The 25,521-nt window shown below is 43.2% G+C and overlaps 1 protein-coding gene across 3 annotated transcripts in view; it reads left to right on the forward strand.

Annotated features, from left to right (window-relative positions):
* The first annotated feature begins 1,807 nt into the window (after positions 1–1,807).
* LOC135555359 (branched-chain-amino-acid aminotransferase, cytosolic-like) overlaps positions 1,808–25,521 on the forward strand; it is a 33,219-nt gene continuing 9,505 nt past the window's right edge. The window contains exons 1-9 of one of the 3 annotated variants that reach the window (XM_064987712.1): positions 1,820–2,183; positions 2,284–2,322; positions 2,850–2,947; positions 4,045–4,111; positions 5,711–5,802; positions 5,948–6,052; positions 6,156–6,223; positions 6,393–6,489; positions 6,672–7,001. In XM_064987712.1, coding sequence (XP_064843784.1) covers positions 2,093–2,183; positions 2,284–2,322; positions 2,850–2,947; positions 4,045–4,111; positions 5,711–5,802; positions 5,948–6,052; positions 6,156–6,223; positions 6,393–6,489; positions 6,672–6,815 — 801 coding nt within the window. In that variant the 5' untranslated portion in view covers positions 1,820–2,092 and the 3' untranslated portion in view covers positions 6,816–7,001. Of the gene's footprint in view, positions 2,184–2,283; positions 2,323–2,849; positions 2,948–4,044; positions 4,112–5,710; positions 5,803–5,947; positions 6,053–6,155; positions 6,224–6,392; positions 6,490–6,671; positions 7,002–23,388; positions 23,430–25,521 lie in introns of those variants that run through there. The other 2 variants (XM_064987713.1, XM_064987711.1) reach the window with 2 other exon arrangements.

Below are 25,521 nucleotides of genomic sequence, written 5' to 3' on the forward strand. Positions count from 1 at the left end.
CTGGCTGTCTGTCTGTCTGGCTGTCTGTCTGTCTGCACCATGGCTCCTTCAGGGGTAGTGTTAATCTGTCTGCTGATACCCCACCCTGGGTGAAGTGAAGATAGTTAAGCTTGTTTGTAGGTCACAGCCTTCAGTCTCTCCCCTTTGCTCTCTCTCATGCCTACTATTTCTCTGGAGAATGCTGTCAGGTCGAAATTCAATCCACTGCCTTCTCTCTACAACCTCAGCATGGTGTCCTCGTCATACCCCCACCCCCTGTCAGCCCCCTGCCTCTCTCTTAAAGTCCTCTTCATACCCCCACCCCCTAATGTCAGCCCCCTGCCTCTCTCTTAAAGTCCTCTTCATACCCCCACCCCCTAATGTCAGCCCCCTGCCTCTCTCTTAAAGGCCTCTTCATACCCCCACCCCCTAATGTCAGCCCCCTGCCTCTCTCTTAAAGTCCTCTTCATACCCCCACCCCTAATGTCAGCCCCCTGCCTCTCTCTTAAAGTCCTCTTCATACCCCCACCCCCTAATGTCAGCCCCCTGCCTCTCTCTTAAAGGCCTCTTCATACCCCCACTCCCTAATGTCAGCCCCCTGCCTCTCTCTTAAAGTCCTCTTCATACCCCCACCCCCTAATGTCAGCCCCCTGCCTCTCTCTTAAAGTCTTCTTCATACCCCCACCCCCTAATATCAGCCCCCTGCCTCTCTCTTAAAGTCTTCATTTTCCCCTCTCTCCCTGTTATAAACAAACACACAAACACACACACCATCCTCAACACATGTACTGATGAGACCCAAATGAACACCCATAAAATCCCAGTGAGAATGTATTTTGAAGTTCCATCCTGGCTTCAGTATTTATAATGCTCCTGACTAGGGCCCTGTGTTTTTCTGACCATGTCACCTTACCAGGAACCACTCAGGGCCATAAATGAGTTATGTAGCAGAGCCAATGCATTTCCTGGTGAGGTGTGGTCAGGAAAAAAGTAGGGCCCAAGTCACATTTACAAACATGTTAACACATGTTATGAGACCAAACAGTAAACTGAAAGCCTACAACAAAAAGCCATGACACTCCTTTTCTGATGATCCTTTCGTAAGCCTTTATTCAGTTGGCTTAGTGTATGATATAGTATAGGGTATGGTATAGTATAGGGTATGGTATAGTATAGGATATGGTGCACATGTGTCAGACAGGTAATGACTCACAGGTGTTGTGTCAACAAATATGTAAGTGACATATAATGACCACTGTAAAATGTCAACAGCATTATTTCTGGGCCAGAAAAAGGTTACATGGGGTGGCACGTAGCCTAGCAGTTAAGAACGTTGAGCCAGTAACCGAGAGTTGGCTGGTTTGAATCCCGAGCCGACTAGGTAAAAAAATCTGGTAATGTGCCCTTGAGCAAGGCCCTAATTGCTCCAGTAAATCACTATGGATAAGATTGTAAGCTAAATGATTCAAATGTACATGTAGAATAAGAATTAATATTTGAGTTAACTATTTAGAGATGTGTGCCAGTTGGAAGGGGGGAAAAACATGTAGAATGTATAACAGTTATAACACTGACATGAGGTGGATTTTGCAGGAAAGTGAGCAGTAAAGTATTTAAAGTATTATTTTTTATTATGCATTAAACAATTGCAAAAACCATCCCATTGGCTTCTTGGTTAATTGATGAATGTAATGGTTTATTTTTTCCATTTCAGAATATGCCTCAAACATAGACTGAGAAACCGGTATGCATGTTGACACAGCAGGTTGCAGCACCAGGATGTCCGTTAGAATTTGCATGGGGCTTAAAACTACAAGTCCCACAAAACCGCTCACCTGTCTTCACAGACGACAACAAAACCCATGATTTTTGAGGAACTTGGAGGAGGGAAGAGAAAGTTAACGTAGAAATGTAAAAGGCAAAAAGACAAAGGGAGGGATGCAATTATATATTTTGCTGCATGTAAAGAAATATAATAAAAAGTGTAGCTTGGAAAGAGGGCAAGTAACTTTGTTTGCGACATTCGACCAACACAGTCAACCAGGTAGTGGCGGTTCTTTGCGAACGTATCATCACTGAAATCATCACCCGTGACGGGTTGGCTCTAGTGAACATGTCAGGTAGTACTTTGCGTTACGGAGACAAAGTTGTCATTGTGACCGGCGGGTCCAAAGGGATTGGTAGAGGGATTGTCAAAGTATTCGGTAAGAATCAAAGTTGCTGATTTGAAGTTAGTTTGTTGAGATTTGAGCAGAGTGAGGTACTGGGGAAACAATAATGTGCTATTCTGTTGTTTTTTCCCAGTGGAGAATGGGGCCAAAGTTGTCTTCTGTGCAAGAGGGGGTGAGTGTCTGCACGTTTATTAGATTTTTTTGCTCAGATGAAAGTATACCATTGCGTGAGTGGTGGAACTGGTGGCTTCTACGGTTGTGGCTAGCTGGAGTACAGCTACGTACCAAAAGTTGCATGTTCGAGTTGTGTTGGTGACAACTGTAGGATTGTAGCTAAGCCTAACCTTAAACTTTTTCTCCGAACTTGCTACGTTAATTATCCTAACCTGCTACTTTAATTCTCCTAACCTGCTACTTTAATTCTGCTAACCTGCGACATTAATTTTCCTAACCTGCTGCATTAGTCATCCTATCCATTTAGCCACAACCGTAGAAGCCATCAGTTACAAGAAACCATCAGAATCACCACACATGTAATAATGTTTTCTCAGAATCTTCATTCATCAGTAATCCACTGTTGAAGACTTTATGAATCATTAAACAAATCCCTCTCTAAATCATCTTTACATTGCATATTCATAAGTTTACTGTATTCTTATTTATATATATATATATATATATAAATTTTTTTTTTTACAGTGGCAGCAGGACAGGCTCTAGAGGCCGAGCTGAACAGGGCAGGGCCAGGGTCATGCAAATTTGTACCTTGTGACATCTCCAAAGAGGAGGACATCAAGGTAGGGCTTCTGGGCAATGACTTATCTTATAGGGCAGTGAAATGAGAGTCAAATGATCACTCATATGCACAACATTTCAACAGAGTTTATATCCTCATTCCTCAATGGATCTCATTCCTCACATGACCTGTGGTTTATCAGAATGCTTACTATAACATTTTGTATTATAATCTACACTCCACCTATCTTTAGTCTTTGTTTGATTTTCCCTGTCTGTGAAAGGACTCTTCTCCACTGAGTTAGGTTACTCACAGCTCTAGCAAGCCCCTTGCAACTCATTTGAAGATCTGCTTATAAACTGCTTAGAAATCACTATTAAAGGCCCAGTTGGTCATTATTTGAAGCTCTGTGTTTCCTGTGCCCTGGTTTCCTGTTTTCTTCCCCTGTTTTTTGTGTTCGCCTCCCAGATTGAGAGTTTGCTCAGGCATTGAGGTCTGTGCTGACATACATTTATTAATTAGTTTAAAAAAAATAAGTATATATATACAGTTGAAGTCGAAAGTTTACATACACCTTAGCCAAATACGTTTTTCACAATTACTGACATTTAATCCTAGTAAAAATTCCGAGTAAAAATTACTTCCCACAGTAAGTTGGGTGAATTTATTTCCTAGTAAAAATCCTAGTAAAAATGACTTCCCACAGTAAGTTGGGTGCATTTTGGCCCATTCCTCCTGACAGAGCTGGTGTAACTGAGTCAGGTTTGTTGGCCTCATGTATTAGTGGTCAGACTAACACTGCAAGACGGAAGCTTTCCATAATGTTTACATTTACATTTAGGTCATTTAGCAGATGTTCTTGTCCAGAGCGACTTCTTTTTTTTCTACACATCCAATCATCATTCAGTGTCCAGATCCTGGTGCTTGTGAACAGTAGTGACATTGCTATAACCTGTTTTGTGTGTTTGACTGAGGAATGTGTGTATGTTTCTGTGTTATTTTAGTGGCGTGTCTAGCTGGTTTTTCAGCTTAGGCTCTATGTAGCAAGTTAGGTAGATACATAGGTAATGGGATCATAGGTCCACATACCTGGAGATAGCAATTATAAACGTCTTACACAGTGTGCAGTCAACTCAACATATGGTATTCTCTCTGCAGAGGTTGATTTCAGTGACAGTGGAGCGTTATGGTCAAATAGACTGTCTGGTCAACAATGCTGGGTGGCGTGAGTATCTGTTATCATTTTGTATGAGAATTGATGTTGTTAAGGAAAGAAAGGAAATGATATATCCACAAATCAGCTGATAGTTGGTATACCAATCCACATACAGGCACTTATTTTTATTATTATATATATAGTTTTTTTTACCCCCTCGTTCCCACCAAATTTGTCATATCCAATTTGGTAGTTACAGTCTTGTCCCATTGTCCCAAAAAACAACCCCGCCAAGCCGTACTGCTTCTTGACACAATGCACGCTTAACTGGGAAGCCAGCTGCACCAATGTGTCGGAGAAAACACCGAACAACTGTCAGTGTGCATGCACCCGGCCTGCCACAGGAGTCGCTAGAGCGCGATGTGACAAGGACATCCCGGCCGGCCAAACCCTCCCCTAACCCGGACGACGCTGGGTCAATTGTGCATCGCCTCATGGGTCTCCCAGGTGCGACTGGCTGCGACACAGCCCGATATATAACCAGGATCTGTAGTAACACAGCTAACACTGCGATGCAGTGCCTTAGACCGCTGTGCTACTTGGGAGGCCCTGGCAAGCCATTATTTAAACAGGCATATTCAAGCATTAAAAACACATACACTGAGTGTAGAAAACATTAAGAACACCTTCCTAATATTGAGTTGCACCCCTCCTTTTGCCCCCAGAACAGCCTGGACTCTACAAGGTGTCGAAGCGTTCCACAGGGATGCTGGCCCATGTTGACTCTAATGCTTCCCAGAGTTGGCTGGATGTCATTTAGGTGGTGGACCATACTTGATACACACAGGAAACTATTTATGGTGAAAAACACAGCAGTGTTGCAGTTCTTGACACAAACCGGTGCGCCTGGCACCTACTACCATACTCTGTTTAAAGGAAGTTAAATATTTTGTCTTGCCCCATTCACCCTCTGCATGGCACACACACAATCCATGTCTCAATTGTCTCAAGGCTTAAAAATACTTATTTAACCTGTCTCCTCCCCTTCATCTACACTGATTTGAAGTGACATCAATAAGGGATCATAGCTTTCACCTGTATTCACCCAGTCTGTCTGATGTGGAAAGAGCAGTGTTCCTAATGTTTTGTACTTTGTGTATGTGGAGCCGATGTGAAATTGCTAGCTAGTTAGCGGTGGTGCGCGCTAGTGGCGTTTCAATCGATGACGTCACTTGCTCTGAGACCTTGAAGTAGTGGTTCCTCGTTGACGTGTGCAGAGCGTCCCTGGTTCGCGCCCAGGTCGGTAACGATGCGGCGAGGGTGACTGTTGACGTGTGCTGAGCGTCCCTGGTTCGCGCCCAGGTCGGGGGGAGGGGACGGACGGTAAAGTCTATACTGTTACATATACGCTTTGCAGCATCAAACCGATCACCTCCTGATTGTCACACCCTGACAAAGGTGCAAGTGTAACGCGGATGTATTTTTAATGCTATACTGGTTTTCATCGTTTTTTAAAGATCTGCTCACATTTTTGTACCACTTAACACTTTTTTTGTGGACATGAAAGGCATGTTTCCTCCCCCTCTTCTACAATTCACATACTCCATAGACATTTGGTTAGTGTTTATGCTGTATTCATTGAGTTCCCTCACTTTCATCCCCTTTCAGACCCACCTCATAAACCCACAGATGACACTACTGCAGATGAGTTCAGAGATCTTTTGAATCTTAACCTCATCAGTTACTTCCTGGCCTCCAAAGTAAATAATTCACTCATTATATTTCTTTTACTGAAAGCCTTCAGGTATGATGCTTTATTACTTGTTATAAGCATGTATGCGCCTTAATAATGGGTTATTATATACCTTATATGTTTTACGTAATCACGGGATCTCCCCTCCTCAGTATGCCCTGCCCCACCTGCGACAGCGCCAGGGGAACATCATTAACTTGTCCAGTCTGGTGGGCTCCATTGGTCAGAAAAATGCAGCACCGTATGTAGCCACTAAGGTGAACTAAAAATCTAGATATCCATATGCAGTACTTTATTCCACGGTTTGAGGCTTGGAGAAGTAGGCCTAACAGGGGTGATGTGTCTCTTTTTCTCCACAAGGGGGCGATCATTGCCATGACAAAAGCCATGGCTGTGGATGAGAGTCGGTACCAAGTGAGAGTCAACTGGTGAGTAGAACTGGCATCTGTCTCCATTTATAAACCTTTAGGATTTTCTACTTGTTTTTTTCTCTTGCCTCTTTGTCTGTCCTGTTTTAAAAATACTTTTGTATTTTTCCACTTTTTCCTCTTATCTCTAGCTCTGTTTGCTGCAGTCTAAATGTGTATTATCTTGTAGCATCTCCCCTGGTAATGTGATGACACCTCTGTGGGAGGAGCTGGCTGGACAGACTGCAGATACCTTAGCTACCATTAAAGAGGGAGAGAACGCTCAGGCAAGTGCTCACTTCACAGGAGCCAATACAAGATATACGATGAAATATAAGATCTGTTACAATGACATATTTCAGAATGCATTGAAAAGGGAGGGTTGGTAGAGACTTCCGAATTTCACTTGCATCTCTCGTCTTGATGAACCTGATGCCTCATCTTTAACATTCTTCATCATCTCCAACAGCTGCTTGGTCGAATGGGGACAGAAGCTGAGAGTGGGTTGGCTGCTCTGTACCTGGCTGCCGATGCTACGTTCTGCACTGGGATAGACCTGCTGCTTAGTGGAGGGGCAGAACTCAACTACGGCTACAAGAGCCAGGTCCCATGAGCAGGCCTCCTGACCAATAACAGGACCTGTTATGTTCTATTGCCATCCTGCTTGAGATTATTGAACCAATCACCCTGTTTTATCCATAGCCATGGGATGTAGAGGTGCTGGAGATGGTACAGTACCCCCTGGTGGTAAGATGGTAACGCTGCAATAATTTGTATTACAATAAAAACAATGAAACTATTTTTTTCCGTTGCATTGTTGATATAAATGATCACGGGATTGGGGTAGGGGAGAGAGAAAAAAACATGGAATATGTATATATGGGACCTATTTTGCATGGAGAGCTCTCAGCTGTGCGCTCATGATATGCTCCTATCTATTCAGTGTGGTTGGTTTGGAGTTGGACACGCTCTGCTGTACGATAGACCGTTTAAGTTAATTCGGGTCTGACCCTCTCCACCCTCCATATTCTATTATTTCCCCCTTGTGGTGGATATCAAGTGATCTGGAGCAGTTTTCGCAATCGTTTCCACTTACATTTTCTATTAGTTTACGATTCTAAACTTGGCGTAAAGGGAATGGGAACAAAAATCAAATTGCGTTTTCTCGCACATGGCTCTCAGGCCTGCTTCTGCCCATGTCAAACACGGTAGCCGTACCTGTCAACTCGTCTAGCATGCAACACCGTGCTGGGCGCCGCCCAGCAAATGACGCTTTCCATCCGCTGGTGCTGGATCGTGGTGAGCTATTTTCTCCGCGATGGATCGCATATCTGAAATTCAAGTTTGGAGAAGCTTACAATTTATCCTACCATTTCTACCCATCTTCATACAAGTTATGGTTATCATATGCACATTTTCGTGGAACAGTTTCATTTCAATAGTAACGTTTTCATTTCTCAAAATCATTGTATTTTATGGCGTTTCCACTGGGTATATGGGATGCTCAGGGCATGACATTTTGCTCTTTCACACCAAGGCCTGGTGATTATCTTGGGGGAGAGTGTTAGAAAGCTTTTTCAAATACTGTGAGGAACTATTATCATTCACAATGGATGTAAAACAATATATATATATATACTTAATTGACTTGCTGTTGAAAAAATTGCTGAGAAACTCAGCTTATTAGTGGTGGTGAGTTAAGACAATCAGAAAAACCAGACATCCCAAAATAGGCAACCAGACATTAGTCCAATAATGACATAGTCCCAAAGTGTCTGACCAAGATGGCGTAGCAATAGGACGTATGTGTTTGTCTTTGTCTTATCCAGTGTCTTATCCAGTGTAAATAGCCGATCTTTTTAATACAGTTGGGCAAAAAATAATTTAGTCAGCCACCAATTGTGCAAGTTCTCCAATTTAAAAAGATGAGAAAGGACAGTAATTTTCATCATAGGTACACTTCAACTATGACAGACAAAATGAGAGAAAAAATCCAGAAAATCACATTGTAGGATTTTTTATGAATTTATTTGCAAATTATGGTGGAAAATAAGTATTTGGTCACCTACAAACAAGCAAGACTTCTGGCTCTCACAGACCTGTAACTTCTTCTTTAAGAGGCTCCTCTGTCCTCCACTCGTTACCTGTATTAATGGCACCTGTTTGAACTTTTTATCGGTATAAAAGACACCTGTTCACAACCTCAAACAGTCACACTCCAAACTCCACTATGGCCAAGACCAAAGAGCTGTCAAAGGACACCAGAAACAAAATTGAAGACCTGCAACCAGGCTGGGAAGACTGCATCTGCAATAGGTAAGCAACTTGGTTTGAATAAATAAACTGTGGGAGCAATTATTAGGAAATGGAAGACATACAGACCACTGATAATCTCCCTCGATCTGGGGCTCCACGCAAGATCTCACCCCGTGGGGTCAAAATGATCACAAGAACAGTGAGCAAATATCCCAGAACCGCACGGGGGGACCTAGTGAATGACCTGCAGAGAGCTGGGACCAAAGTAACAAACGCCTACCATCAGTAACACACTACGCCGCCAGGGACTCAAATCCTGCAGTGCCAGACGTGTCCCCCTGCTTAAGCCAGTACATGTCCAGGCCTGTCTGAAGTTTGCTTGAGAGCATTTGGATGATCCAGAAGAAGATTGGGAGAATGTCATATGGTCAGATGAAACCAAAATATAACTTTTTGGTAAAAACTCAACTCGTCGTGTTTGGAGGACAAAGAATGCTGAGTTGCATCCAAAGAACACCATACCTACTGTGAAGCATGGGGGTGGAAACATCATGCTTTGGGACTGTTTTTCAGCAAAGTGACCAGGACGACTGATCCGTGTAAAGGAAAGAATGAATGGAGCCATGTATCGTGAGATTTTGAGTGAAAACCTCGTTCCATCAGCAAGGGCATTGAAGATGAAACGTGGCTGGGTCTTTCAGCATGACAATGATCCCAAACACACCGCCCGGGCAACGAAGGAGTGGCTTCGTAAGAAGCATTTCAAGGTCCTGGAGTGGCCGAGCCAGTCTCCAGATCTCAACCCCATAGAAAATCTTTGGAGGGAGTTGAAAGTCCGTGTTGCCCATCAACAGCCCCAAAACATCACTGCTCTAGAGGAGATCTGCATGGAGGAATGGGGCCAAAATATCAGCAACAGTGTGTGAAAACCTTGTGAAGACTTACAGAAAACTTTTGACCTCTGTCATTGCCAACAAAGGGTATATAACAAAGTATTGAGATAAACTTTTGTAATAGACCAAATACTTATTTTCCACCATAATTTGCAAATAAATTCATTAAAAATCCCACAATGTGACTTTCTGGATTTTTTTTCTTCTCATTTTGTCTGTCATAGTTGAAGTATACCTATGATGAAAATTACAGGCCTCTCATCTTTTTAAGTGGGAGAACTTGCACAATTAGTGGCTGACTAAATACTTTTTTGTCCCACTGTATATATTAATCTCACTTTCTATCTACAAACTAAATATACATTCCTGCAACCCGCCTCACCCAATGTGGTACGGATCTGCTATTTTGATTCCTTATAACTGGAACTTCCATCAGGAGCTAGCCAGCTAACTAGCTACAAGTCTTTGTTAGCCACGGCGAGCGGCCACCTTTTTCTCGGTCACCAGCCAGCCTTAGCTCGTACAATACCTGCCAGTCTGCACAGCACGATATCAACCCAGAGCATATCGGACTGCTTCTCTCTATCACATCACTGGATTCCTGCTGCTCTGGATCATTACACCGGACCATCGCAGCTAGCTAGCTGCGAACGAGTGGCTACTGTTAGCTAACGCCTCTGCCCCGAAGAAAGCACCAGCTAGCTCTGAGCTAGCCTCGAGGTAGGCCCATATACCAGCTAATTCTAGGGCTACAATACCTTCTTTGCCAATTGGCCTGGACCCATTATTGTCGACACGGAGCCCCGCCAATCCATCACGCCTGGACTGCAGATGTGGTTGCCTAATGTGGTCTCAACAAGCTATTCTGTTACGATGTCGCCAAAGAACCATCTACTAGCCCCGGCCCGCTAGTTTTTCTGAACGCTTTGTCCCCTGCTCGCCTAGCGTAGTGGTGACTACCAAATGGCACCGTGACTCACTTATTGCTGCTCTTTTGACCCTATAATCACTCGGCTACACAGCTGATGCCCCCTGGACTGTTTCAATAACACGGTACCTCATTTTGTTTACCTGTCGGCCCTAGCCTCGAACTCAGGTCCTGTATGTACTTAACTGACCCGCTCTGCCCATTCATCACCATTTACCCGTTGTTGTCTTAGCTCTCCTGATCAACACATGTGACTGCTTTATGCCTCTCTCTAATGTCAATATGCCTTGTCTATTGTCCTTGTCTACTGAGCCCTCAGTCCCGCTCAACATGCCTTAGACAGCTCTTTTGTCTCCAGAGATAAAAACTCTCATCATCACTCAATGCCTAGGTTTACCTCCACTATACTCACATCCTACCATACCATTGTCTGTATATTGTGATGACCCTCCCACTCTGTCTGCCGAATTCTTTCTCTTTGCTCTTGTTTTCCTTAATAGGATGTCGGTGGGCGGAGCCGGGAGGGTCGTCAGTGAAATGGGACACACCTGGACTCAGGTGTGTCCCAGGATAAATACACCACTCCCCCATTCATGGAGGAGACTCTCTCCATGCAGACACCGTTACAGATTTTGTGGTATTTTTGTGGCCTTTTGGTTGTTTGCTTTGTCACCTTTCAACACCCCGCATTATCACATTAATGCATGCAAAACACTCACTTGCACTACTTATTACACACACCATTGTTAATTCTACTTAGTTTACTTTATTTAATAAATATATTTTGTAATAAAAATATCTATCTTGTTATAAATATATCTTGTCTCCACGTTGTCTCCCTTTTGTTATAAACTTTAAGCCGGTTCGTGACAAGTGGGGGCTCATCCGGAATCTTGAAGGTATTGTGTTTGGGTGAAAATGTGGAGTTAATGTTAAACTTTGTAGGTGCTTTGTTTGCATTTTTTGTTACAGCTTTTTTGATTTTGTAATGTTTGGTGCCCAGTATTGGTTGCCTTTTGTTTGGTAAACTTGCCACTGCAGTGGATAGAGTACATTGGTTAGTTTCCAGGCCCCTGCCCAGCCTGGAAACTCTTGCTCTACTCGCTGTCGGCTGTGTACCTCAGTGGGAGATTTGGATAGGGTAGTGATACTCTCTACCTGGAGCTATAGCCTTTTTCCCCTGTTAGGCTTAGAGACGTGTTTCATTTTGGAATATGTTGGGCATGGTTATTTTGTTATTTTTGTGTGGTGTCTGTGGATTGAGCAGTTGTCTTGGGGGCACGTCTGTGGCTTGGGGGAATCTGCCAGCGTGCTGGGTGGTTTATTTCCTTGCCAGCGGGTTAGAGTGCGTAATTACCCACCGCAAATCTGAACAAAGACTAGGGTTGAGTTACTGTAGGTTTTGGGGAAGCTCCATATTTATCTCATCTCTCTTCTGTGGTTTCCAGTGTGATCGTCATTTCTCTGGTTGTGGGCTGGTGTGCTCAGTAGAGGGGAAGAGCAAGATTTTTTCTTCTTCTTGTGACTATGGTGTCTTATGAAGAGGCCGTGCCTGGACTGGTCACTGGCGCAGAGGAAAGCTCCGGCCATGGCGCCGGGCTGAACACAGTGTGTGGACTGGGCACCGGCACAGAGGGCCCGGCCCTGGAGCTGGGTTGGACGCAGTGCCTGGACTGGGCATCGGCGCAGAGGAAGACTCCAGCCTTGGAGCGAGACTGGACACCGTGCCTGGACTGGGCATTGGCGCAGAGGAAGACTCCAGCCTTGGAGCTGGCACCGGAAGTACCGGGCTGGGGAGACGCACTGGAGGCCTGGTGTGTGGAGCCGGCACAGGTGGCACCGGACTGGTGACACGCACTTACGGGAGAGGGCAGGGTGCTGGCACAGGACGTACCGGACTGGGGAGACGCACTGGAGGCCTGGTGCGTGGAGCCGGCACAGGTGGCATCGGACTGGTGACACGCACTTCAGGGAGAGTGCAGGAAGCTGGCACAGGACGTACCGGACTGAGGAGGCGCACTGGAGGCTTTGTGCGTGGAGCTGACACAGGTGGCACCGGACTGGTGACACACACTTCAGGAAGGGTGTGGGGAGCTGGCACAGGACTCACCAGACTGCTGACAGGCTCTGCAGGTCGGATGCCATGCAGAACATACTTACATAACATTTCTCTCATCTCTCTCTCTCCCAACTTCTCCATCGCCTCCCTGACGGTCTCTGGCTCTTCAGGGTGAGTAAGGGGAGCTGGCACAGATGGCACCGGACTGTGCCAGCACTTCACAGTTTAATGATGACTCTCTGCTGCTCCGCCGACCACCCCTCGTGGCCTCCCCAAAAACAATCCTGGGGTTTCTGTGGCCACGGTCCCCAGCGTCATCGCTGTCCTTCCACCTTCCTTGGTGTCTCCTACCAAGGAAGGGTCTCACAACTTCCCAGAATTTCTTCCCAGGTCCAAAACGCCTTTACTGCCGTCACATGCTGCTTGGTCCTTGCTTGGTGGGATATTCTGTCACGATCGTCGTAATGAGAGACGGATCAAGGCGCAGCGTGTGTAGAGTTCCACATCTTTATTTCGGTGAAACTTCAAAACAATAAACCAACAACGAAACGTGAAAGTAGTGGTGCACATGCACAAACACAAAACAATATCCCACAAACACAGGTGGGAAAAATGGCTACCTAAATATGATTCCCAATTAGAGGCAACAATTACCAGCTGCCTCTAATTGGAAACCCAACAAAACATCAACATAGAAATATTGAACTAGAACACCCCCTAGTCACACCCTGACCTACTACATCATAGAGAACCAAGGGCTCTCTATGGTCAGGGCGTGATAGTACTAAAGAACAGGTGTTGAAGGTTGCTGAACACTACAAGGTTGAAATTGGTGATAAACGTCTAAAATACTATTAGTTTAATATTGAAGGCCAATCTGATGGAGAGGGGTATTCTTGAAGTTACCACTGGGGCAGCCTCTGCTGAGAACTCGCCGTCTCCCCGTAACGTTACAATGGCCACTCCATCTGTTAGTCCTAGTAGTCTTCTTTTTGAACAGCAGAAAGAACTGCTTCTGTTACAGCTAGAGCATGATCATGAGAAGCTAGAGCTTGATCGTGTAAAGTATGAAAAATAATTGGCTGCTGATCGGTTAAAATATGAAAAGGAATTGGAGCTGGTTAGGGAAGGAAAGCAGTCAGGGTAGAGTTTGGTCCTCTTCTGGTTGTGCCCCGGACACATTTGATATTGTTGGGAACTTACAGTTGTTGCCTAAATTTAATGAAAAGGACCCTGATACATTCTTTTGTTGTTTGAGCGTGTTGCTGACGCTCGGAGTTGGCCTGATTCTGACCACACTTTAATGTTGCAGTGTGTGCTGACTGGTAAAGCGCAGGAAGCATATTCAGCTCTTAGTGTACCCATCAGTGCCAGTTATGATAAGGTTAAAACGGCTGTGTTACAGATGTATGAATTGGTCCCTGATGCTTACCGCCAACGATTTAGAACTTTAAAAAGGGATGATAAACAGACTCATGTTGAGTTTGCATGAAAATGATCTTCACAGTTTAATCGCTGGTGTTCCGACTACAGTTATGACTTTCCAAGGGCTGTGTGATCTGATTATGTTAGAGCAATTTAAGGACACAATCCCTGATTGTATAGCTACACACATTAATGAACGAAAAGTGAAGACTGTTGCTGAAGATGCGGTTTTTGGCGGACGAGTATGTTTTGACTCACAAGTGTCTTTGCAGAGCCCCGTATTCGGAGTGAGTGGGGGCGTTCAGAGAGATTTGGGCCTCGCTGACCGAGATACTTTGGTTCACGGGAAAAGTTTCATTCAACTAGGGTTGAGCCTGACTCCCGTGGTGAAGCTGACTTTGGTCAGGAGGATCACTACTGTCAAGGTTCAGGTCATTGGAAAAACTAATGTCCGGTTCTCAGGGCTAGGGGTAAATTCAGTACGTGTGCTTATGTTAAATCTAAGCCTACGGCGTTAGCTGCACCTGTTCCACATCAGTTCACTCCTGACACATTGTCTCAGGCCCAGGGGCATGTGAAAGTCCATCTTGACCCAGACAATTTACCTTTCATATGGAGGGTTTTGTGTCTGTTTTGTGGTTTTGTGTGCAGTGATGCATTCTATGAGCCGTTGTGAACTGGTCACTGCGCCAACTAGCGAGAATACCACAAAGAATTCTGTCACTGCTTTCCCTGTTATCCTGTTATCTGTATCTCACTCCGATCTGGTCAATGCGCAACGGACTGACCCCACATTGGGAGAGTTGCGTGACCAAATTGTGCCTGTGGAACAGTTGGGAGATGTCGCCCATAGCTATTTTCTCCAAGAGGATGTCCTGATGAGAAAGTGGGTGTCTCATGGTAGTTGTTTTCTGGGGTAGGCGATTAGTCAGGTTGTTGTACCAGTTAAGCTTTCTGAGTTGGTGTTGACAACTTCCCACAACAACATTGCTGGACATATGGGGGTGAGGGAAACCTACAATCGCATATTAAGACATTTCTTTTGGCCTAGGTTAAAGAGGGATGTTTCTGAGTTTATCAAAACTTGTCACACCTGTCACACCTGTTTGCCTCTGGTGATCCGGCTAAATGTGAGTTTGCTCAGGTGACCGTTACATATCATAGAAAGATGGTTGGACAGGATGAAGTGCATCCTGTTTGGGCTAAGGTGGTAGCTATTGATGCTTTTCCACCACCAACTACTAAAAAGGAACTAATGCATTTCTTGGGAATGTTATTTTGTGTTTGGTATTGTCCTGTTCTGTCGCTCCTGTCAGTTCCCTTCTGGTCTCGTCTTCTTCTTCCTCTTAAAGGTTGCTTCCTCTTCGCAAAGGTTGCAGAGGTCTGGGGAGGATGAGGTTGGCTAGGGCAAATGGATGCAAAGACTGGGTCAACTTGTATTTGTGACTGATATGGTGTTCCGGGGTCCTTGTTGGTCTCCGGTTTTATGGGGGAGGGGGGGTTTACCTCCACTATACTCACATCCTACCATACCATTGTCTGTACATTGTGACGACCCTCCCACTCTGTCTGCCAAATTCTTTCTCTTTGCTCTTGTTTTCCTTAATAGAATGTCGGTGGGTGGAGTTGGGAAGGTCGTCAGAGAAATGGACTCAGGTGTGTCCCAGGATAAATACACCACTTCCCCATTCATGGAGGAGACTCTCTCCATGCAGACACCTTTACAGATTTTTGTCGTATTTTTGTGGCCTTTTGGTTGTTTGTTTTGGCACCTTTCAACACCCCGCATTACCACATTAATGCATGCAAAACACTCACTTGCACTACTGATTACACACACCATTGTTAATTGTACTTAGTTTACTTTATTTAATAAATGTATTTTGTTATAAAAAATGTCTATCTTGTTATAAATATATCTTGTTGTCTCCCTTTTGTTATGAACTTTGAGCCGGTTCGTGACAACATTATGCCCTGACTCTATTCTACCAAGTCTAGAAATCTGCTCTTTTTATTCTCTGTCCCCAACGTACTAGACGACCAGTTCTTATAGCCTTTAGCCGTACCCTTATCCTACTTCTCTGTTCCTCTGGTGATGTAGAGGTTAACCCAGGCCCTGTAGCTCCCAGTTCGACTCCTATTCCCCAGCCGCTATTATTTGTTGACTTCTGTAACCGTAAAAGCTTTGGTTTCATGCATGTTAACATCAGAAGCCTCCTCCCTAAGTTTGTTTTATTTACTGCTTTAGCACACTTCGCCAAACCTGATGCCTTAGCCGTGTCTAAATCCTGGCATAGGAAGGCCACCAAAAATTCTTACATTTCCATCCCCAACTACAATATTTTCCGCCAAGCTAGAACTACCAACGGGGATGGAGTTAATCTACTGCAGAGATAGTTTGCGGAGTTCTGTCATTCTATCCAGTTATGTCCCCTAACAGTTTGAGCTTCTACTTTAAAAAGACACCTTTCCAGAAATAAGTCTCTCACTGTTGCTGCTTGTTATAGACCCCTCCCCCTCAGCCCCCAGCTGTGCGCTGGACACCATATGCGAATTAATTGCCCCCCATTTATCTTCAGAGTTTGTACTGTTAGGTGACCTGAACTGGGATATGCTTAACACCCCGGCCGTCCTACAATCTAAGCTAGCTGCCCTCAATCTCACACAAATTATCAATGAACCTACCAGGTACAATCCTAAATCTGTAAACATAGGCACCCTCATAGATATCATCCTGACCAGCCTGCCCTCTAAATACACCTCTGCTGTCTTCAACCAGGATCTCAGTGATCACTGCTTCATTGCCTGTGTCCGTAATGGGTCTGTGGTAAAAAGACTACCCCTCATCACTGTCAAATGTTCCTTAAAACACCTCAGCAAGCAGGCCTTTGTAATCGATCTGGCCCGGGTATCCTGGAAGGATATTGACCTCATTCCATCAGTAGAGGATGCCTGGTTATTCTTCAAGTGCATTCCTCACCATCTTAAATAAGCATGCCCCGTTCAAAAATGTAGAACTAAGAACAGATATAACCCTTGGTTCACTCTAGACTTGACTGCCCTTGACCAGCACAAAAACATCCTGTGGCGTACTGCATTAGCATCAAATAGCCCCCGCAATGTTCAACTATTCAGGGAAGTTAGGAACCAATAAACACAGGCAGTGAGGAAAGTAAAGGCTAGCTTTTTCAAACATAAATTTGCATCCTGTAGCACAAACTCCAAAGAGTTCTGGGACACTGAAGTCCATCGAGAATAATAGCACCTCCTCCCTTCTGCCCACTGCACCTAGGCTAGGAAACACTGTCACCATCGATAAATGCACAATAATTGAATTTCAATTAGCATTTTTATACGGCTGGCCATGCTTTCCACCTGGCTACCCCACCCCGGGTCAACAGCTCTGCACCCCCCCACAGCAACTTGCCCAAGCCTCCCCATTTCTGCTTCACCCAAATCCAGATAGCTGATGTTATGAAAGAGCTGCAAATCTGGACCCCTACAAATCAGCTGGGCTAGACAATCTGGACCCTCTCTTTCTAAAATTATCTGCCACAATTGTTACAACCCCTATTACTAGCCTCTTCAACCTCTCTTTCGTAACGTCTGAGATCAATAAAGATTGGAAAGCTGCTGCTGTCATCCCCTCTTCAAAGGGGGATACACTCTAGACACAAACTGTTACAGACATATCTATCCTACCCTGCCTTTCTAAAGTCTTTGAAAGCCAAGTTAATAACAAACAGATCACCAACCATTTCAAATCCCACCGTACCATCTCCGCTATGCAATCTGGTTTCTGAGCTGGTCATGGTTGCACCTCAGCCACGCTCAAGGTCCTAAATGATATAACTTCCATCGACAAAAGACAATACTGTGCAGCCATCATCGACCTGGCCAAGGCTTTCGACTCTGTCAATCACCGCATTCTTATCAGCAGACTCAACAGCCTTGTTTCTTAAATGACTACCTTGCCTGTTTCACCAACTGCTTCTCAGATAGAGTTCAGTGTGTCAAATTGGAGGGTCTGTTGTCCGGACCTCTGACAGTCTCTGTGGGGGTGCCACAGGGGTCAATTCTCAGGCCGACTCTTTTCTCTGTATACATCAATGAAGTCTCTCTTGCTGATAGTGATTCTCTGATCCACCTCTACGCAGACGACACCATTCTGTATACTTCTGGCCCTTCTTTGGACACTGCGTTAACTAACCTCCAGACGAACTTCAGTGCCATACAACAGTCCTTCCGTGGCCTCCAACTGCTCTTAAATGCAAGTAAAACTAAATACATGCTCTTCAACCGATCGCTGCCTGCCCGTCGAGCATCACTACTCTGGACGGTTCTGACTTAGAATATGTGGACAACTACAAATACCTCGGCGTCTGGTTAGACTGTAAACTCTCCTTCCAGACTCACATTAAACATCTCCAATCTAAAATTAAATCTAGAATCGGCTTCCTATTTCGCAACAAGGCATCCTTCACTCATGCTGCCAAACATACCCTCATAAAACTACCTATCTAACTATCCTACCGATCCTTGACTTCAGCGATGTCATTTACAAAATAGCCTCCAACACTCTACTCAGAAAATTAGATGTAGCCTATCACAGTGCCATCTGTTTTGTCACCAATGCCCCATATACTACCCACCACTGCACTCTGTATGCTCTTGTTGGCTGGCCCTCACTTCATAATCGTCGCCAAACCCATTGGCTCCAGGTCATCTAAAAGTCTTTGCTAGATAAAGCCCCTCCTTATCTCAGCTCACTGGTCACCATAGCAGCACCCACCTGTAGCATGTGCTACAGCAAGTATATTTCACTGGTCATCCCCAAAGCCAACTCCTACTTTGGCCACCTTTCCTTCCAGTTCTCTGCTGCCAATGACTGGAACGAATTGCAAAAATCACTGAAGCTGGAGTCTTATTTCTCCCTCACTAACTTTAAGCATCAGCTGTCAGAGCAGTTTACCAATCATTGCACCTGTACACAGCCCATCTGTAAATAGCAGAGTTGTGGACTCGAGTCACATGACTTGGACTCGAGTTAGACTCGAGTCACAAATATGATGACTTGCAACTCGACTTTGACTTTAACAGCAATGACTCGTGACTTGAACCTTATGACTTGGCCTGATACCCTCTCCAAGCCCAAATCTAAAAAATTATGCTATTTAAAAAAGCCTGCAGCGCATCAACTCTTCATTTAAAGGATTACAGTTTGAATCGGACAGCAGCCAATCAAATTGTGCCAGCTGAGAAAAAGTTGTGCGTGGCAGTGCAGAGGAATGTCAGTGAGTAAATTCAGATGGAGCCCTTGGAAAGTTGATACCCAAAATGATTATTTTCAGATATAAAGATGATGCTGTATCAACAAAAAGCAGATTGCAACTTGCAAAACATGCCGGAAGAAAATTACAAACGGAGGCGCAAAAATGTCCAACTTTGTTCGACATTTGAGGGAGGGGGTCTTTCTCATGGCTACTCATGTATTTCCATGGAAATATAATGTTTATTTGGAAAGTAATAAATATATAGATATTTTTAAAAGCATTCATGATTTGCATAAATGTAATATACTATTACTCTTGTTAAAAATATGGAATGGGTATTACATTTGGTGAAGAGCACATTATGACTTGTTTAGGACTCGAAACTCAAAGTTTAGGACTTGATACTTGACGGTCTTGACTTGAGACTTGACTCAGACTTGTCCATCTTGACTTGGGACTTGACTTGGGACTTGACTGCTAAGACTTGAGACTTACTTGTGACTTGTAAAACAATGACTTGGTCCTACCTCTGGTAAATAGCCCACCCAACTACCTCATCCCCTTATTGTTATTTTTTGTTGTTGTTGCTCCTTTGCACCCCAATATCTCTATTTGCACATTCATCTTCTGCACATCTGCCATTCCAGTGTTAATTGCTAAATTGTAAATATTTTGCCACTATGGCCTATTTATTGCCTTACCTTCCTAATCTTACTACATTTGCACACACTGTATATAGATTTTTCTATTGTGTTATTGACTGTATGTTTGTTTATTCCATGTGTAACTCTGTGTTGTTTTTGTCGCACTGATTTGCTTTATCTTGGACGGTCGCAGTTGTAAATGAGAAGTTGTTCTTAACTGGCCCTTCTGGTTAAATAAAGGTTAAATAAAAAATAAATATAAAAAATGTTTTGCATGTCAGCGCTCAAGTTTTCAAGATATGTTACTTTCAAAATACAGAAATCATCCCCACATGATGCCCTTTGCTGTAAAATTACATGTCTTGAAAACTTGAGTGCTGACAAGCAAAACATTTTGGGATTATGTAATCAATAGACTAATTAAACAAATACCAAAAGATTGTTTTTGGGTGGAATTGTCCTTTAATCCATGCATTAACCGAATTGAATGTAACCAAATGATGCAGATTAACGGTAAATGTACTACTGGTGACATATGTAAAGGTGAATTTATAAAAAAGAACACTCAACATTCAAACAACTAATACAAACAAGGAAGGTGCAAAAATTGGCGGGAGACAGCTAATCACATTCTTGAGAGCTGAGCGCATTTTGGAGAGAGATGCACCAATATCGCCACATACCCCTCCCCTTCTTCTTGTCTCAACATTTCAAATGATAGTCAAGACACATTATCTTCACACATATATTAGATGCATTGCTTTTCACTGACAGCCGCATCTCAATAATTAGCTAGGCCTATTGCTACATGCGCTGCCCAAATTGAAATGCTTCCCAACTAGGCATATAGGCCTACATGCTTGTGATTTTAAACCATCCACAGCTTTTTTTTTTTAAAATAAGCTAATGATCGTCTGTGGCTAAGTCATGCTTTCTGGTGAAGTATTTTGAATGATTTTAATGTTCTTCACAATGCTCCAAACTCTAGAGCAAAAATCTCAGGGACATGGATGTGTCATTTGTTTTGCTACAGGGTAGAACAAATCCCCAGGAGAAATCCCCAGAGTAGGCCTAATTCAACATTAAATGAAACTAGACCAACAGGTGATTCAGGCTCCACAAAACACAGATGCCCACATTGATTAAACTAAGGTTACTTGGAATAGATTATATAACCTCACTTATGCCAATATTTTTTATTTACAATACACACATTTTGAATACAGTAAAATACATTTGATTAGTAACAATTAGACATATATTAGACAAAATATGTTGCAACCCTCCCATAGTATAGCATCCACTTGCATGTAAGATAAATTCATTATTTTCAGTCAGTAGGCTTAGCTACATAGGTTCTGTGAGTGTGATAGCCAGAGTGCCTAGTATTTAATATACTGTATATCTCAGTGGTGCACTGGAGGAAGTTGTGAAACTCAAAGATCATAAAAAGTGTGCAACCGGGAAATGCTTCCCGAGAGTTGCATCAGCTTTCTATATGCAACCAGAGAAGAAAATGTGAAGCAATATGTTTTACTCAGACCAAAATCTGTCAACGAAAATAAACCCACGAAGTTATGATTTTTTGTATGGAAGTCAATGTGAGAGTGTAGAATTTGGTCAATAAAAAAGGTAATTGCTAATTTGCTGCAAGAGGCTTTTTTATGGAATAGAAGTTTCGTAATGGTTCGGTTGTTATGAATGCACTGATATAATTGGACACAGGTGGCATTTCTGGACTTTGAAAAAAAGGCTCTATATCTGAGGTATGCCTGTTGTCAAAGAGATGGATAGAGGACTCATCATGGATCTAACTCATTTTGGCATGGGAATTGCCGTTGAGGAGTGGGGATTCCTTTGAGTTGGGAGCAATCAGCCAATAAAGAAGAAGACAATTGACTACTTTGAAATGGAGATGGCCACAATTGTGCTGCCCATACTGTCACAGACGCTATAATGGCACAGATACAAAGATGAGTCCTCTATCTATCTCTATGGCCTGTTGTTCACACGCATATCTGCCCTTTTAAATCAAATTAAATCAAATTGTATTTATCACATGCGCCAAATACAACAGGTGAAACCTTACCGTGAAATGCTTACTTACAAGCCCTTAATTAACAATGCAGTTCAAGAAATAGAGTTAAGAAAAGATTTACTAAATAAACTAAAGTAAAAAAATACTACTAATAATAAAACTATCAAAAGGTACACAAGAAAAGTACATAACAATAATGAGGCTATAAACAGGGGGTACCGGTACCAAGTCAATGTGCGGGGGTACAGGTTAGTGTGAATAATTTTTAATGTGACTGCATAGATAATAAACAGCAGTGGGGGGTGGGCCTTCCTCTGACAACACCTAGTTATTATTTTTTATTTAACTAGAACAAATTCTTATTTACAATGATGGCCTACCCCAGGCCAATTGTGCACCACCCTATCAGACTCCCAATCACAGCGATGTGATGCAGCCTGGATTAGGTACTGCAGTGATGCCTCTTGCACAGGGATGCAGTGTCTTAGACCTCTGGGCCACTCAGGAGCCCTGAGTATATAGGTCCTGGATGGAAGGAAGCTTGGCTCCAGTGATGTACCAAGCCGTACACACTACCCTCTGTAGGCGTTTTACGGTCAGATGCCGAGCAGTTGCCATACCGGGTGGGGATGCAACCGGTCTGGATGCTCTTGATAGTGCAGCTGTCGGCTTTTTGAGGATCTGGGGACCCATGCCAAAAAAATAAATTCTCCTGAGGGGGAAAAGGTGTTGTCGTGCCCTCATCACAACTGTTTTGGTGTGTTTGAACTATGATAGTTATGTGGACACCAAGGAACTTGAAACTCTTGACCCACTGCATTTCAGTCCTGTCGATATTAATGGGGGCCTGTTCGACCCTCCTTTTAGAATGGTCCCACCTGATCTCGCCTCCTCCCGCCTATCTTCCATCTTTGAGGACATGCATTTCTATTGTTAGAGCTGCCACTTGACTATCTTGTCAATATAATAGGCAATCTTTGTGGACACGGTATTGGACAAAACAAGTGTGCTGAATTCTGATGGACAACATTGGCATGTAAAGAAAACGACAGGGTTCAACATATTATTATTACAAAGATGTAGACAATATTACAGGAGAAATTATGCATTATATAACAAATACACATTCAAACCATGGTTACGTATTTAAATGCCCATCCCCCGAAAGCACGACGTCCAATCAAATAACAAGATTGCTACAACTCCCCGTTCGTAAACCAATCGTGGCCATCTCCACTCTTGATCGTTTGAACTTGATAAACCTCGTTTATTCTAACCCATCTAACACTGTCTGTTTTGTCCAACCAGATGGCAGAGATTCGTCACGCCTATGTCATCTTCAACAACATACTGCTGTGCTGACTATTACAATCTTCCATTATAATTTGCTGTATATTTTATTAATAACAATTAATTCAGTATTCATACCAGCATGTCTTCAGATGACGTCTTTATTATTTCGTGTAAAGGTAAAATAGCCTACTTGAAATTCAATAGAATTTGCAAACCTATTCTTTCACAATTTACAAATTAAATATATAAGAAATATATATCAGATACGAATTTGTTTTATTATTTTAATCTCAAGAACATTGTTATTATGACAAGGTCCAATACGGAACGCAAATGACCACTGCTTATAGAATTTGCTCCCACACGGACACATTTCCCATTCATTATCTACGTAGCGGCGATGGCATCTCTGAGAACGGTGAGTCCAAAGATCACTCTCTTTTATCGCTATTGTCTGTTTATCTCGATCGTCTCAGTAAATAGTTAACAATGCGGGGCTAATGTGTTGAACAAGTAAGAGTTAATGGACCTCTACTATTTACTTGTTTAACTGATGTGCTACTCGTCCCGCGCTGCTTTACCTTCAGTCTATCAGCTACACAGGCGCAGCTACTGCTTTTGGTGACGTTATTCATGTTGGCAGTGTCGACATAAAGCGTGCAGTCACAGATTAATAGGCCTAAGGGTGTTTTTGCGCCAGTATTCGGAGCGGGGGTGATAAATAAATGTGTGGCGTAAAAATACGATCTTTAACAGATTTGAATTCTTATGCAAAATAACATTGCAGTAATGAATATTTAGGGTGGATTACATTATTCCGAATCTTTAGCCAGTCAGAAACTGCAGATGTAAGTTTTAAAATGTGAAGGGTGTTTTTTACGATAAAAGTTAAAAGTTTCATTGTAAAGACGTGGTTTTCCCTAGAAATGGCATGCCTGCTATGTGGTGTTGGCTATGTCTCCTACACACACACTCTCTCTCCGCATACCTTCACCAGACAGGCCAAAACATACAGTACCAGTCAAATGTTTGGACACCTACTCATTCAAAGGTTTTAATTCATTTGTACTATTTATCACATGCGCCAAATACAACAGGTGAAACCTTACCGTGAAATGCTTACTAACAGATTTGATTTGATTTACAAGCCCTTAATTAACAATGCAGTTCAAGAAATAGAGTTAAGAAAAGATTTACTAAATAAACTAAAGTAAAAAAATACTACTAATAATAAAACTATCAAAAGGTACACAAGAAAAGTACATAACAATAATGAGGCTATAAACAGGGGGTACCGGTACCAAGTCAATGTGCGGGGGTACAGGTTAGTGTGAATAATTTTTAATGTGACTGCATAGATAATAAACAGCAGTGGGGGGTGGGCCTTCCTCTGACAACACCTAGTTATTATTTTTTATTTAACTAGAACAAATTCTTATTTACAATGATGGCCTACCCCAGGCCAATTGTGCACCACCCTATCAGACTCCCAATCACAGCGATGTGATGCAGCCTGGATTAGGTACTGCAGTGATGCCTCTTGCACAGGGATGCAGTGTCTTAGACCTCTGGGCCACTCAGGAGCCCTGAGTATATAGGTCCTGGATGGAAGGAAGCTTGGCTCCAGTGATGTACCGAGCCGTACACACTACACTCTGTAGCGCTTTACGGTCATTCATTTTTACTATTGTAGATTTTCTACATTGTAGATTAATAGTGAAGACATCAACAATGAAATAACACACATTATGGAATAATGTAGTAACCTAAAAAGTGTTCAGAATATATTTGAGATTCTTCGAAGTAGCCTCCCTTTGCAGCTTTGCACATTCTTGGCATTCTCTCAACCAGCTTCATGAGGAAGTCACCTGGAATGCATTTCAATTAACAGGTGTGCCTTGTTAAAAGTGAATTTGTGGAATTTCTTTCCTTAATGTGTGTGAGCCAATCAGTTGTTGTGACAAGGTACGGGTGGTATACAGAAGATTGCCCTATTTGGTAAAAGACCAAGTCCATATTATGGCAAGAACAGCTCAAATAAGCAAAGAGAAACAACAGTCCATCATTACTTTGGACATGAAGGTCAGTCAATCTGGAAAATTTCAAGAACTTTGAAAGTTACTTCAAGTGCAGTCGCAAAAACCATCAAGCGCTATGATGAAACTGGCTCTCATGAGGACCGCCACAGGAAAGGAAGACCCAGAGTTACCTCTGCGGCAGAGGATAAGTTCATTAGAGTTAACTGCACCTCCGATTGCAGCCCAAATAAATGCTTCACAGAGTTCAAGTAACAGACACATCTCAACATCAACTGTTCAGAGGACTAAAAGGACATCAATAATAAGAAGAGACTTGATGAGACCAAATTTGAGATTTTTGGTTCCAACCGCCGTGTCTTTGTGAGACACAGAGTAGGTGAACTGATGATCTTTGCATGTGTGGTTCCCACTGTGAAGCATGTAGGAGATGTGATGGTGTGGGGGTGCTTTGCTGGTGACACTCTCGGTGAT

Source organism: Oncorhynchus masou, chromosome 15, assembly GCF_036934945.1.
Source record: "Oncorhynchus masou masou isolate Uvic2021 chromosome 15, UVic_Omas_1.1, whole genome shotgun sequence".
Taxonomy (NCBI): Eukaryota; Metazoa; Chordata; class Actinopteri; order Salmoniformes; family Salmonidae; genus Oncorhynchus; species Oncorhynchus masou.